At 39.5% G+C, this 16,438-nt stretch overlaps 1 protein-coding gene across 3 annotated transcripts in view; it reads right to left on the bottom strand.

Annotated features, from left to right (window-relative positions):
* shroom3 (shroom family member 3) overlaps nt 1–16,438 on the bottom strand; it is a 70,865-nt gene that overhangs the window by 11,257 nt on the left and 43,170 nt on the right. For all 3 annotated transcript variants that reach the window (XM_088435652.1, XM_088435654.1, XM_088435653.1), the window contains 13 exons: nt 14,506–14,700; nt 12,458–12,780; nt 12,137–12,371; nt 10,770–10,819; nt 10,031–10,490; nt 9,667–9,936; nt 7,418–7,844; nt 7,171–7,310; nt 6,607–6,753; nt 6,065–6,516; nt 5,389–5,595; nt 3,850–4,036; nt 3,452–3,746 (listed from right to left, as the gene is read on the bottom strand). In XM_088435652.1, coding sequence (XP_088291778.1) covers nt 3,452–3,746; nt 3,850–4,036; nt 5,389–5,595; nt 6,065–6,516; nt 6,607–6,753; nt 7,171–7,310; nt 7,418–7,844; nt 9,667–9,936; nt 10,031–10,490; nt 10,770–10,819; nt 12,137–12,371; nt 12,458–12,780; nt 14,506–14,700 — 3,388 coding nt within the window. The remainder of the gene's footprint in view (nt 1–3,451; nt 3,747–3,849; nt 4,037–5,388; nt 5,596–6,064; nt 6,517–6,606; nt 6,754–7,170; nt 7,311–7,417; nt 7,845–9,666; nt 9,937–10,030; nt 10,491–10,769; nt 10,820–12,136; nt 12,372–12,457; nt 12,781–14,505; nt 14,701–16,438) is intronic.

Below are 16,438 nucleotides of genomic sequence, written 5' to 3'. Positions count from 1 at the left end.
TCATTTCTAAATATTCACATAACCTTTAGAAATGCACCTACAATATTACACTATTGGATTGATAATTGTGACCGACTCTGACAAAAGAGTCCTCATGTGTTAAAACTAAAAATTAAAACTGAGTTATTCATACATTGCAATTCCACACTAAATATTCAGGGCCACCGTAATTACTCCCTAAAATAGTTTATAATACATGGAAGTGCCTCAATATTTGATGAAATTACAACAAATGTCAGCAGTAATCTTTTATAAAGTTACTGGTACATTTTTACAAATGTGATTTTGGCCAAACCGGTCCTCGTGTGTCAAAAAAATGAAAATTGAGTTACAGTATACCCAAACCAAACTCAAAACTGTCTTACGTAAGTCAGTCCTTTGTTTGATTATCTGCTGGAGGGTAATATTACTGTGTATTTTTTACATTAATTAAATGCTGTGTATATTTATGTAAAGAAATGTTTGTTTGAGGTGAGAATCTCAAGCTTATTTGGAGACAGCTTTAGCAGGACAAGCTAGCTAGAAATACTAAGTCAACATCGCTTATTTTCATATACACTGACTCTGAACATACTCTGAATTTTAACCTTGGAAAATTAAAAGCATATGCAAATTTTTTGCACTGATAATCATACTCGTTTGCATCTACAGTATATAATGTTTTGTAATGAAAGGAATATAATTTGTAATTCAGTTATATGATTAATTTAATCTACATAATTTGTGTACATTTAGAAAAATATATAATTTTCCCATATGGGACTTACCTGAGTTATGTTTGGTGTATTTTCTTTTCTTTACAGTTTTACAGTATACATGAGTGAGAGCTGTACTACTGACACAACTAAATTAAAGAAGAGTTACTTATTTATTGTTCATTGTCTGTCCACCTAGATAGAGGCTAGGAAAGACAGAACATTGGGTTATTCATTAAAAAAATCCATATTTGTGTTCATTTTGTTTTATATTAAATTGTTAAAGTATTCATGACTCTTCAACAAAGCAATCAATTCAACCAGTTTAATGGATTTTTAAAAATGTAAAAAAATGTTTGTTTTTTTTCTCCGCAAAGATTTGCAATGGGGTCCTTGGAAAATTTGCTTTCTTAAGGGGTCCATGACTCCAAAAAGTTTGAGAACCCCAGCTCTAAATGATCAACCATTTTTAGCATGCAAATATATGCAAATACAGCACAGACATTCTGTACATACCAAAACACATACATCATTGTATTTTTTTGAATTGCCTCTAAACTAACTGCATAGTGGGATACTTTAATGTAAGCCTACTTACAGTATAAGGACTGAGATCAATAGCGTCAACGCCAATAATGTAAATAGCAACGTCAGTACATTGTTATATATATTTTTGGCTGTTATTTACTGGGAGGGAAAACCTCAGCAGTGAAACTTTTAAGTTAAACGAGCGTCTGTGTGTCTGTGTCAAATGTAAGTTGTTTATGTGACACAAGTCCAGCTGATAAAGTAAACAGATAAAAGAGAAGTTCATCTTTTGCTGCCTTCCATTAAGGACTCAAAGGATGTCATATGTATATGTGAGCGTTTGAGTTTTATCTTTCCTATCCGACACATCAAAAAGCACCCAGCTCCCATCTCCAGCTCTCCGGCACCATACAGGAAACATTGAGGATTCTGGGTATTTCCTGTTCAACTCAGAACAAAATGTCCCCGAAGCCAAATATGTGTCTGATCCTTTATCATGAAACAAAGTGCTTGATGTTTAATCATTACATCAGTGTAAGTGTTTATGTTATGACTGATGAAATTGTGAAGGAAAAAACTGACCAGACCAAACAGATTCTGCTCTGAGAGAAAGAGACGCCAGTTACGCACGTGCTTGCAAATATGCAGACAGGTCTAATTAGTGTATTATGAATGAGACAGACAGAAATAATATTTGCCTCATCACCTTCCCTGCGTTGATGAACAGGTCTGCTCTTTGGGCTTTGTCACACAAATACTCTATTCATTGTTTCCTCAACAAGTGATAGTTTTACTGATTATTTAAACAGAAGGTGCTAGTGCTAGTAAAGCACAAGTCTACAATCTTGTTCAATACAATATACAATTGCATAATGGTAGCGCATGCAGTCTCTGAAGAATACAGTCCCATATTTAAAAAAAAAAATATATATATATCTAATGGCAATACCATGATTCCCTCCGTCATAACATTGTACTACCGTTAGTGGCACAGAGCCTTGGGGAGAGTTTTGGGGAGAGTGCTTTTGAAATAAATGTGAATGGTGAACGTAAGTTCTCCCTCATTATTCTGCCTCGGCTACAGGCTCTACGCTACTGTAGGTCCACCTATGAAGGCTGTTTAGCTGTGTAGCAGCCTCACGGTTTTCAATCTGCTGTGCGACAAGAAACACTTTCTTCCTGAAAGCTACTGTAATGTTCTTGTGTGAGCAAGGATGAACTCGGATGCTGGTTCAGTTTTCTCGCAATTCTATTTTATTTTTTTAAATAATGCCATAACAACATTAGCTAACAGGAACGGCTGCTAGCTGCAACTCAACCACTCGCTTCTAACATCCAACTAACTTCCGCACTCAAGCTCATCCCATTATTGCAATTACTGTAAGCGAGTCTCCAGCTTTCAAGATCGCCAATCTCTCGTGGATTCGTGGATCTGATCCTTTGCATTCGTGGATCTGCATATGCAAATTAAGATGATGTCCCGCCAAGTTACCAGTCAGAGTCAGTTGATCTGCGACTCCGACAATGGTTAATGCAATGTTAATTGTTAATGTTTATACGACAAAAAAAGGTTGATCTGCGACTCATTCACGCCGCGCATGCGTGAAGCTGAAAAAATGGCCAAATCGAACGCAAACTGAACGCCAAACAGAAGCTTTCAATTGTTCATCAGGCTTCAATCTTAAGGATGATGTTCTGTATGCACATTTTTCGTAATGCGTAAATGACGCTTTAATGGGCCATTTGTGGCTATTTTGAGGCAATTTATTGGAAAATGGTGTCATTTTAGGAAACTTCTGTCCCAGCTAGTGACCTCTGCTGGCAGAAATCAGCACCGCAGTTGATTTGGAAAAACCCTTTCCTTTGAATTGCACACACGAACGCTGAAGTGGAATCCTATTAAGAAATACAGTTTAATTATCCTTCAAATAATGATTTTTAATGTTATTTATTGTTTACTTATATATTGCTGTGGTTACATGGCAGTTAATCTCTTAAAAAACATTGAGATGGACCAATTTATAATTTATATATAAACAATATTATATTGCTTAGTAGATTGGTTTGAACAATTTCAACAAATTAAAGGTGAAGAATCCAAAGGCCCTTACGCCCTTCTATTTTTCTGTATATGACCCTCAGAGGAAGATTTTTGGACATCCATGGTCTAGGTAATACTGTAACAGTCTCTATCATTTAAAGTGCCCCTGTGGATGCATATTAATTACCTGATTTAGCATGTCTAGAGTTGGAGATGAGCGAGAGCGAGAGTGACTTGGAATCCTTTCCTCTGACCGTTCCAAAAGATCTTCAACAGAGGCGGATTTGCCAGAGCCCAGCATGGACCCATCCATTGCCAAAGACCCGCTTGCCTGCTTGGGTCCTACCCGGTTTTGTCGAGGCCATGGTGTCTGTTGCATATCTTTTAACCAGACTGAACTCTGTTTATTGGAGCCTGCCTCCTGGACATAATTATGTGGGGGGTGGGTGCTGGAGATGTGTCGCTCAGGTGGTGAGTCCACACTAGAGAACACAGGGGACAGAAAATGTCAAACTGGGATCGTGAAGTCATAAGAATGGCTTATCACTAAACATTGCCAGTTAAAAGAGATTTCCTGGTGGTTACCATGGCGGCGGGTGTGATGGCGCCCTCGGAGTGGTCACTCTGCCTGGGTAGTACAAGTTAGACTGAAGACTTCGCAGGTCAGCTCCAGGAGAAGAGAAGTGACGCCTTTCAGTCAAAGAAAGGCTGTGATCTAGGCCAGGGTCTTGGAGGGAGAGCAGGCTGGAGGTAGACGAGAGGCTGAGGGTGTCTAGGGAAATTGAATAAAGGCAGGTATGAAAAAGAAAAAAAAAGAAGCAAGCATTTTCTCTACCGTAATGCTTGCTTTGTCATACAGAGAGGCGCTTTATTACCATATGCACACCGGTAAAATTTGGCTACCAACTGAACTCCTACCCACTACACACAGGTTAAAATAGCATGTTTTAAGGCAATATGATTAATATAGAAGAATAAACTAGACATAAGACAAAGAAAAAAAAACTATAAAATGCAAAGTGTGGTGAAAATGTGGAAGAAGGCGGAAAGGAGGAATAAAAAACATACAGAATGATTTAGAATGGTTTGGAATCATATACAGCACAGAAGACAAACTCAAGGCCTGGGGGCCAGATCTGGCTCGCCACATCATTTTATGTGGCACGCGAATTTTAATCCCTTTTAACTCTTTTGAACCTTTTTTACCGACCTCTAATTTCAAAACTAGTTAGAAGTTTGATAAACACACCTAAAATTTACTTGATTTCAATGTCATGTTGGCTCTCTGACAGAAACTATAAGGACAACGTAGCCCGCAGTAAAAATGAGTTTGACAACCCCTGAACAGGATGATACTGAAGGACATGGAATGAAGTTAAACGAAATGACTATGGTGAATTTGGAATGGTTCGAATCAGGCAATACATGTGGATGCTGCTGATTTTTTTTTTTTTTTTTTAGATTTCGGGTTCTAAAAAAGTAGGTGAATTTTATTACGTCAACCAGTCCAGCGTGTGCTCCGCTGTTGCTCACAGACAGCAGCTAGAGAATCGATGGATGGATGGATGGATGGATGGATGGATGGATGGATGGATGGATGGATGGATGGAAGAATATTAAGTGAAAGGGCTTGAATTATTTGACGATGGTGTTGGAATAGATTGAATTGATCAAATAATGTTAAGCAACGAGTGAATAATGTAGAACATGTCATAAAATAGGAATTGTTCTTGGTGAAAAATTAGGAATTTATTATATGTTTAAAATTGTTTCTAAGGTGAATCAAATGAACTGAATGTTTTGAATTTGAATTGGAACAATATAAATATGTATAGCTCAATGCGCCACTGAAATGAATGGTAACTAGCTAATGCGCCTCAATTTAGGAAAAATGAAACACAATCCTGTATCAATTTTCTGATCACGTTTAAGTTGGAATAGTGAGAGTCAGCCAAATAATGTTGTTGGAGTAGCATTCCAAAAAAGATACTTACAGCCTTCACTTAATCAACTATGTAAACAAGCAGACAAAGTAGTAAGAAAACAAGAAGCAGGATCTCACAAAAGAAAAAACAAGTTTTCCTCATCAGTTTATAATTGTTATTTTGGCCTTAATTCGCTCACCTGAATGGTAGGTATTTTCCGCCTGTAGATAAGCACTGAGAGGCCTTGGCCCACTCCTCTCCCTCCCCTCGTCTTTCTTTGCACTTTTCTTCCTCTGCACATACTGAGCCACAGCATCTTGCTGAAGCTGGCGCAAGTCAGGCTTTGATATGGCGTTGTTTGCAAATCCAAGTTCAAACATCTTCCGCCGGTCAGCCACGCTGGTCTCTAGTAGAAAGAGAGATCAGTGTTGTTTTAGAAGGTTAACCGCCATAGCTGGGAACCATTTAATTAGGATTTTTTGTTTTAAATGAATCAAATAAAGGTTTTGTTCAGTACAGTAATCTCATTAAATTGTTCAATCATTCAGACTTAAGAATTTTTGCTGCAATGAACGATTTTGTAGAGATTGTTGATGTATTGTACTAAGATCATGCAGCCAACCTCTCAGTAGTGCAGCAAGCTGTCTCGACCATCACACCCCCAAACAGGGCAAACCTTCAGAACAAAGAAGCCTTGACTAGAACCCCGGCACCTATACTCCGCCAAAACACCGGGAACCCTCTACACCCACCCATCGGTTGTAGCTGAAGTGCTCAGGCACACGAAAATGTGACGGTCAAACAAGGATGAACTTGATGAGACAAGGCTAGACTAGATGTGTTGCTTGTATAACTGTACATTTGCTTTCATTTACCTCCTCCAATCTTGAAGAGACCAGTCTCAGAATCTGAAATCCCAATCTCGTTTATGTTGTCTGGCTCAGAATAGGAGTGTTTCTTCTGGTCTGCAGTCAGACGTTTGCGTCCGCCGATGCGCAACATGCCGGGAGGGCCAACCGGCGGCACACTGGGCAAGGCCGGGGGATTGGGGCCTCCAGTCTCCGGTCCGACCACATGGCGCTCCTTCGGAGTGTGAGGGGATGTGATTGGGGCAGTGATAACAATATTTTGTGGTTTGGGCATGGTTTTAGGACCTTTCTTCTCTGAGGGGCGATGGTTGCCCATAAAAGGCAGAGGCTGATGGCTGCCATATGAGGAGGCATTGGGAGAAGCTGGGTGTGAGGAACGAACCGGGGAGGAATTCTGTCTCAAGGAGGTAGAACGCAGGACCTTGGATTGCACCTCTTTCAATGAGTCCCTGTAAGATCTGTTTTAAGACAAGGTTTCCATTACAAAAAACCCTTACAGACACAACTGGCTGATGGCGAAACAGTGGCTTATTCAAGTGACCTCTGACCTGTGGAAGGACGTGTCTTGCAAAGTGCCCAACATGTTTTGAACATCTTGTGTCCAAGAGGTCTTACTTTCATTTTCTTCCCTGGATCCATCTAAATGGAAGCTGCTGAGGCTCCTTTCCAGGGCCGAACTAGGGTCAGGTGCAGTCCTGAATCAGGTGAGAGAAGAAGAGCACTTAGAAATGCACAACCTCCCTCCCCCATGGAGGTTAGATTCAAAGCAGAAGTACACTCAACCTGAAACTGGAATTAAAAATATGTAATTGACCCATTAAAAACCAAAATAAATCAATGTAAGATGAATGCAGTCGATACCAAGATATAGACTTTTACATCAATTCTTTCAATGGATCGATCGGCACAGCCATACTGCAGACATAGGTCTTGTGTACACGTCACACTGGGTTTTACGTCTAGAGATCATTTCATAGGTCAATCAAGTCTAATGAGACATTTTTGGGGATGTAGGAGGAAGCTGGTGAACCAGAGGGGCAAAAATTGTGTGGGGAGAACATGCAAACTCCACAAAGTCATACCTTATAAATAAAACACTGTCATGAACCCACCTGTCTTTCTTGTAGTTGACGCTGCCTCCTCTGTGGCTCATAGTTCTCTGGCTTTTGTTCCCTTTGGTGCTTCTTTCTAGCATGCTTCTTAAATCCTCTGCTCCACACGGGGCACCATGGGATTTTTCAGTCATCTGATTCTAAATTGTTCAAAGATGTAAATTCGCAAAACAAGATTGGGTTACATGTGTACACTTTATACAGTATGTGCAACGCCAAGAGTTACTAGTTTGATGGTTTGACTTACCCTGCGGAAAGAGTTTTTGTGGGGGCCATGACTGATGCTTTGACTACGTTGCTTTCTTGCTCTGTCACCATGCTCAAAGCGACTGACCCTCTCTAGGACAGAGAGGCTACGGGTGGGTCCCTGGATATCCTCACCCAATGTGTTGTTGTCATGACTACTGCCAGAGGCATCATTGTTAGGGCCGGTGCAATGCTGTACCTCTACGAGGGCATTCTCTAGACGAGTCAGCGGGTGCTCTTTGTCTCTGTTATGCTCTTTTTGGTCCAAGTGATGGTAATGAAGAGCTGCTGAGTCACTGTGGTGAGGGAGGGAGGCCTGAGTGGAGGAGTGCTGAGGCTGGACTGGTGAATGGGATGGGGGCACTTGTCCCTGTGCGACTCTCGAATATGACATTGGCTCTGGATGAACGTTGGCTCGGTCCGTCACTCTGAAAATAGAAGATAAAATGAATCATTCTTGTGCCCTCTCAAATGTATTTTAAAAGTCCAGATTTTTTAAATAGCACTGATTCACAAATAAGTCATTTCAAGGGAGATTCAATAGGAAGTTTCCACATTTGTATATAATATATTGCATTTTTGATCAGAGGACAAAACATCAACCAGGCACAATGTTACCAAACTAAAAAAAGAAAAACATTCTATAAAAAGAGCATGCCACCAGCAAGGATGGCATGAGGTTTGCTACTTTGAGAATATCTACAGTACTTGAGGAATATAGAGAGAAAGAGAGAAGAAAGCCATGGTCTGACAATTCCACATTTTAAATTGTTTTTGGATATCATGGTCCCTGTGCCCTTTGGGCTAAAGAGGAAATGGACCACCCAGATTGTTATCAGTGAAAATTCGAGACATAACCTCTGAAATCCTATGCGGGTGTGTTAATGCATTTCTATACATGGCTGTCTTGCACATCTATGAAGGCATCAGTAATACTTATAGATATATAGTATATAGGTTTTGAAGCAACATATGTTGCATCCAAAGAGAAATTGTCAGAGATTTATGCTGCTTATTTCAAGAAAATACAACAAACAAACAGAAAAACAAAAAGTTAAAAAGTTTAATCTACCTTCTTGTTGCTAATTTTTAAAGCACCAATACACATTGGTGGTAATTTTAAAATGACAATATTGGAAAAACAAAACAAAAAAACTATGGCTAGCAATAATATATATTCAAAGGTCAATGATATGATTCATGACCATAGCACTCATGATTGAAAGTTGGCAGGAACAATAAATTATTTATACCCGAATAATTTTAAGCAATTGTGCCATTTCAAAAGTATATATCAAGCTATTTTTAACATTTTATACAATTATATATCGGTGAGTGTAAAAATAATAATAAAATAAGGTCGTAAACTCATTCAGTGCCATTGGCGAGTATAGACATCAAAAATAACTGGGCTGGCAGCAAATAAATTACTACCAAAACACAAAAACATCAGTCTTAGTTTTAATGATGATGGACACTTGAACTTCACACATCTCATTTGATAACCAGCGTATTAGTCATACCAGAGTGTAATCAATTTGTCTTCAAGTTTCTGTCTAAAATACCAAACTTGCAAGTGGGTGATGAACTCTAAAATGTATTTGACTTCGCAGTCAATCCGGCCCTTTGACAGAAACTATAACTACAATGTGGCCTACATTAAAAATAAGTTTGACACCCTTGCTTAGTGTAGCGTATTTGAGCTACTGGGGCACCCGTAATGTGGTGGATCCAGATGTAGGTGGCACGTTATGTTAGGGTGGAGCAGAGAGTTGTGCAAGATTCCGCCAGGGGACACACGGTAAAAGATTGACTCATTATAACTTTGAATCTTGTCCTCCTCTTAAGTTATTTTACAACCTAAGACGTACATTAAAGATACTGTAGCTACAGTATCCCGGTGCCGTGGTCATAAACAAAGCTTCTGCCCAGCATCACTCTACTGCCCTTTTCGTCATGTTCCTAGTGTTCAGATGTCATCTTTTTTAAAAAGACGTCGTGTATTGTCCACAAATACACATATGAACAATTTACGAACAAATTCACATAACGAACAGCCTTTCGCAAGTTGGGGAGAGTCAGCACTTTCAAAATGTGTATGCCTCTCTTGAAATATAACTGAAGTCCAAGTGTTTTGCTTGCTCATACACGAAAAGGTTCTACATTTTGCAAAGAAAAAATGACTAAGAAACCCCAAAGTATTAGTATCTAATATCCCAGCAGTATTAATTTCAACTTGTATGCACATACCTTTTCACATGGTTTCCAGCCTGCACAGTTGTGTAAGGGTCCCTTCGCTCTTGCAAGGTCTGGGGCCCCAGAGCAAAGGTCGGCTGAGGTGGGGAATTTAGGAAATCTTGTTCGTGCAACATTTGGCTCTGGGGTCCTTGGTTAGAATGCATATAAAGGTGATGGGGGCTGTGAGGCTGGAGCCCCTGCTTGGCCTCTGCCTGGCTCGCAGATCTTCCTGTAGTAGGAATGGTTCTGTTTTGACCAACATGAATATCCTCCTGTTGATTCCTGATAATCGGCGGGTTAACAAAAGATTAGGGTCCATGGAAAAATGGTATACAGGTCTATTGATTGACACTTAAAAGAAATATTTCATCGTTACCTTTCTGACCCATGTGCACTGCTCTGCGTTGTGGGAACGGTTGCAGTGGTGGAGTGGGTGTGTGGTGATGAAATGTTTATTTGGTGACCTTTTTCCATAGATGGCAGTTTCCCATCTCTCCATCGCTCCGTCGCTTCCTGCTCCTGTCCTCTGATGTTCTGCAGACCTTGCTGCTGCCGGTTGCTGTCCTTGGCCAGAGCAGGATAAACTCCCGAGTTGGATGACACGGGACTTGAACTGGGAATCTGTGCATAGTGAGGTTCAGGTTGGGGTACGGGGTATACTCCTGTGGGCAGAATGAGGCGTCCTGACTGGGGAGGTGGGCTTGTAAGGCTTGTGGTAGGCCCAGAAGGTGAACCTGGTGGGGGAAAGCCCTGCCGAGGCTTTGTGGTGGGACTGCTCTCTGGACTCTTTTCTATGACTGTGTGGAGCTGACCCTCAGTAATGCACGACCCTTTAGCTGAAATTACAAGAAGGCAATATGTCAATCATTTTTTAATACAGCTTATCCTCATTTTAGGTCACAGATGAGCCGGAGCCTATCCCAGCTGTCTTTGGAAAAGAGGTGGGACAACACCTTGGACTAGTTTCCAGGTAATTCCAAATAAGGTTACATGTGTCATAGCTATATATAGCTATACTACTGTATAGCTGAATAAAAACATGAAACTATATCCCTGGCATTGAATGAGTTTACTGGTGGAAGTCTTCCACTTTCGTGGCATGGTCATTTCTGTACCTGTAGTCGAGGAAACGGGGCCACTGGAGTAGGAGACCTTCTGCAGAGACCTGATTGGAACATAATTAAATTCAATTTAACATTCAGAAGAACATGCGGTTTCAAGTATAATGTACAGAGTGTACCAAAAAATATGTAAAAACTGTTATAATCTAATTGCTTAGCCGATCATTCAAATAATTAAAAAAATAAATGTGTAAATGGGTGCACATCTTCCCATAAAAAATGGTTATATATATTGATATATTTTGCACATTTTACATAGAAAAAAAAAATTCCATTCAAATTGTTTCTTTTTGTACACCCCTATTGTAAACACCAAGTTTAATGTTTTACTTTTCCTTTTTTCATTAGAGAATGACAGTTTGTGTGACATAATACTTTCAAACATTATCGCAGTAAGTGGGCCCCCAGTTTACGAGATTGTGTTCCGCGGTTGGGATTGTCATGCGAATTCGCCGTATGGCAGGCAATCCAGAACTATGTTAATTCCCTAAAACCCCAGGTAAAACATAAAAATTGTATATACATATTAAAAAATTGTATCAAAATAGTATACATGTATATATAATATACATGTATACAATTAAAAAGCATCATAAATAAAATATATAAAAAGGATTTATTTACCTTGATGTGACGAACTTGTTATGGCTATATTCCCTAGTAAAGGTAGCCTAGCCTAGCCTAGTCTAGCTTCTAGCTTAGCCTTCTTGGTATTTCTTGGTTATCTCCAGTTTCGTTTCCATATAAATCATCTTCTTACTTCCCTCTTTAACATCACTAGCAATCTTAGACCCATGGCTAACCCATTCAAGTTGGAATTAAGCAGTAAACTGCACTATAAACTGTTATTTTAAGCACTCAGACGAGATTCAGACCGTAGCATGCCACCATTTTGATCGCGACGCCGACCAATAGCAGACCAGTATCTTAGAGAGTCGTGACACAGACCTATAGCAGACCAGCATCTGAGTGACGCGTTGCGGCGCAGGCAGTTTGACGGGACCAGAAAATAAGAGCAATTACTGTACCTAAAACCGTCTGAAGATGGAGACAAAACCACACAAATACAGCCAACCACTAGGGTCATGACAGTTGTTTTTGTCGTAAAACGGGAAAAGTACCATAAAGAGGGGATGAAAAAACGTTGCAATCCACGTCGTAAGATGAAAAAAAAAAACCTAAGGCGGTGATGTCGTGGATATGTCGTGGTATATTTTCGAGGAAATTAAATAAAAATAGACCTAATAATGCTGCTTTTCCCATAAAGTAAATGTTGCTTTTATTCAAAAATGTGCCTGGCTTTTAATCATAATTCATCAAAAAGGATAGTCTTTTTGAAAAAAAAAAGAAGTCCGGCTCACCTATTAATTGCTCGGGGTTGCTCCACACTTGACCAAGAATTGGGCCTCTCATGATTCTTGATGGCTGCGAAGCTGTCGCTGCGCCGTGGTGGAGCAGGTGCCCCCTTCAGGTTCTCATAAGAGCTGTGACTGGTTTCAGGTGCCCATATAGAACCCACACTGTGCCTGTTAGCAGCCAGCACACCACTGCTACTACCAAAACTGCTGTTGCTGCTGCCACGGTAACAAACTCCACCTATTGAACCAGGCAGACAAGGGTTAACCATGAGCAAAAATCCCAATGAACAATAGTGACTTCTTTCTTAAAAAATGATGCTTTACTTGACGAATCTCTGCCGTGCCCTCCCTTTGCTCCTTCACCATTTTTTGAATCACTGCTATGGGGTGATAAAGACGAGCGAGAGCTCAGTTCCTGCTCCTGAGAGAGCCCCGGCTGGGCATTGTAAACCGTGCGGATGTAACGGATGTCAGCATGTTGCATCTCTCCACTTCCTCCTCTCTGAGGGACGTTCTCCAGGGAATAGGAGCGCTCGGGACTGAATGCCGGAGCAGAGGCCAGGTACTCTGGGATACTGGAGCTGGTGGAGAAGGACGAGTATGCGGAGTCACGCTTGCTGTGAAGGTGGTCAATGCTGTTGGAGGACCTGTAACAAGACATGATGTTTATTAGAGGGTTCAATTGAGAAATTGTAGGAAAAAACATGCCTGACAATTGTTGCAGGTTTTTAGACAAATGTGCTTTGTGTCTGTGTGACTGACTTCCTGTTTCTGTCAATATCCGAAGGCAATGTAATCAGTCATGAAACAGTTTTGTGGCAAGAATGGGGTTTGCCTATTTTTGACTGGCCTTAGGAAAATGTTATGCAAGAACCCTTTAACTCTTTCATTGACGATTCTTTTTTTTTCCTTGAAAAAATAAAACTTATGGCATCTATTGTTTATAAGTCTAGGATACTTGGAAAATTTGTTTAAAAATTCCCACTTCTATTTCAACCCAAAAATACCACTGGGACAGCATATCCCATAGACCACGATACCTGTACAAAAAAAAAAAAAAAAAAAAAAAAACTGCTAAATAAGTCAAAATGATCACCACACGCCCAAATTCATAGTATTATATATATTTCCGCAGTCCTAAATGGTTAGTTGACAACGCAAGCTACCTTGTTGACACTCGGACCAGCACTGGCTTGTTGTGTATATAAAAGTAGCTAAATGCCAATAGAATCTGTAGAAAGGTGTGTAATGAACCAGTGCCATTTTTTGAAAAGCGCAGGGACACGTTGTCCCAATGGGCATGAAAGGGTTAAACTGCATAGCAACAAATGACTCTCCTATGTCAATTTACCAGGTTAAGGTCCAGCCAATTGTTAAGCGATCAATTTGTTTTCAGAAAAAAAAACAAACAAAAACAAACTGATCAAAGTTTCAGCTTGTATTCATTTTTTTATCCGGCTCTGATAACTATGACAACTATAAGCTTCAGTTTAGACCCACACATTTTTCGTGTGAGCAAAAGTATTTGAACATGTGACAGACAGGTATGTTTTTTGGGGGGGCCTGGGTGTGTCCTACAACATGAATTTTTCAAGTTCCAGATTTAGAAGAAAGAAGAACGAACGATGGAAACTCAATCAGAGACAATTTTCAAACGTTTGGTCAAAATCAGTACAGTTTGCAAACATATGTAATATCCCTTAACAGGCACTGAATATATTGATTAAGTAGCAGCACTTGATGAAAGAAACTTCATCATAGCACAGCAGAAAGTCTCAAAACAGCCACCGTATTTGTGACACCTGATTTCCCCAAATACTGCTTGTAAAGAATTTATTCAGTAATTCGGTGTACTGAAAAGACAATGCTTGGCCGAAACAAAAAAAACAAAACACTTGGCCAAAAACTGAAACACAGAAGAAAAAAAAACAAAACAAAACAAAAAAAAACTCTCGCCTCCTCACTGCGGCAGCGAATCGAATTCAGGAACAGACTGTAACGTCACAAGCAGCACCCTGATTTAAAAAAAAAAAAAGAAAAAAGAAAAGAAAACCGCAGACTAAGGGTCTGAATAATATTCTTGTGCAGTGTTTAAATGGAACTAATTTTAATGTGCTCTATTTTCTTGTGGTAATTATATATATATATATATATATATATATATATATATATATATATATATACATATATATATATATATATATATATATATATATATATATATATATATATATATATGTATATATATATATATATATATATATATATATATATATATATATATATATATATATATATATATATATATATATATATATATAAAGGCAGGATTCTTTTCCACTTGATGAAATGTTCTTATTGTTTATACAAACCTGGCAGAAGATAGCTGTTGGCAGGAGGAGTAGGCAGGGTGGGGACCGCTGTGGGGGTGATGGTGGTGTTGGAGGTGCGTAGACTGAGGTGGATCTAAGCTCTCCATGCTGCCTCTTGAGCTATACTGGTCAGGACTCTTTCTGAGGTAGCCGCCATCTGACTCAAACCCACCTGAGAGGTCCGTGGTGGAGGCACTGCTCAACACACAGATGGATGCATTTTTAAAGACAAATGGATTACCTATTACGCCACTAGAAAGTACCCTTTTCTGCAAATACCAAATACATAAATACGTTTAAAAAAAAAATCCCTTCCATTTACTTAAATAAGAAAGAAGTGGCCACTAAATTCGTAAAATTAAGTTAACAATTCAGAAATCACACAAGGGAAAAGGAAAGGCCCAATAAAGCAATTTTTGAACAAGTGTACATTTCAGAGTTTAGAATAAGTAGCCAAATCACTTAGCTAATTTTTGGAAGCTGGTATACTAAACCTGCTCCAATGTAGAGGCCAAATGTCTTTTAAATTTTTTTAACATTATGAAAGAAGATAGATTTAAACAGCATGCTACATCAGATTTTTTTTTTAACTTTGGTGAAGGAAAAGCATGGGATTTTATTTCTTTTGATTAGATTCAGGCCTCTTCCAAATGTTGCTAAAAATATGCTCTGTATCAATAGCTACTGATGTGACTGCTGTACAAACATAGAGACCACGTGCACCTGGTCAATGCAAGCTTGACATGAAAATAAACCAAAACTAGATGCAAATCCAGAGATGAATCTTAGCTACCAACAAAATCTTAAACATTATTCATCACAAAACCTTGCAAGAGTCCAGTGTGATCGACCATGGAAAACCTAGCATGAATAATATCTGAATTAGTCATGTAAAAGTGCAGGTGATGAGCAAATAAAAGGACACGTTTCTCTGTATGTTTTCTTTAATCTTGTAAAAGCTTAAATATGTTGACAAATGTGATGTTTGTAACCTTGCAACAACAATCTTGAGAGGTGGATTGAAAATGAGGTTTTGGAAGTGTGTGTGCGTGTGTGTGTATCTACGTCACACTTTGATTCACCAACTCTTCCAACCGAACACAACACAATTACTGCTTTTGAAAAGAGGGCAGTCTTTGTCATTCTTTTTTCTGTGTCAGTAACTTTCCCTGCTTCACAAACTTGTGTCAGCGCCTCTGCCTCTATCAACCATTTCTTAGGTCTAAAGCCAGGACATTAAAAACATCTTCATATCCAGAGTGGCTCAGAATGAAGTTAGCATAGCAGTACAAGGGTAGTTAGTAGAATGCGTCTAGAGGGTGAAATGTTGCCATGGGAGACCCGGAGGTGACATGGGGAGGAACAAGAAGAATTCCCCCTCTCTTTGGGTATTAGCGTCAATGCCCCCGCCTAACAAACAGAGTCATGTCAGAGCCTTTCACTTCCATTTACCGCTGTTTAACAAAAACACTGACGTCACTTTGATAATATACAGTAAATCTCCTGACCAACTGCTCCTTTTTACATAACATCCATGTAATACACCAAAAAGAGGGCTTGATTTACTAAAGGTTTCCCCAGATTTCAATGCGACAAAATGATCTATACTAAAGCTTGCTGTATTACTCCGTGTTTTTCCGCCTCATTATCAACCTCCATATTGGGGGGGGTGTTTACTTGTTTTAATTAAATTCAAATGATTATATATACAGTGGGTCCCCGGTTTACGAACCCCCTGTTTTAAGTATTTTTCATCTTACGACGTGGACCGCGGCGTTTTTTGTCCCTCTCTTACGCACAAACCTTTCGTCTAACGAACCATCCAACATGCCGGTCAGTGTGTCCGCACTATTTTTTTCGCTTTGCTGCATCAACAAAAACAACTTCTCGCATGTCACGGAAATGCCGATATGCTATTGGTCGATTAAGGTCA

Source organism: Hippichthys cyanospilos, chromosome 15 (genome assembly GCF_059441005.1).
Source record: "Hippichthys cyanospilos isolate Australia breed blue-spotted pipefish chromosome 15, RoL_Hcya_1.0, whole genome shotgun sequence".
Classification (NCBI taxonomy): Eukaryota; Metazoa; Chordata; class Actinopteri; order Syngnathiformes; family Syngnathidae; genus Hippichthys; species Hippichthys cyanospilos.
Note: the sequence above shows the minus strand (reverse complement) of the source record. Positions and strands in the feature narration are given on the sequence as shown.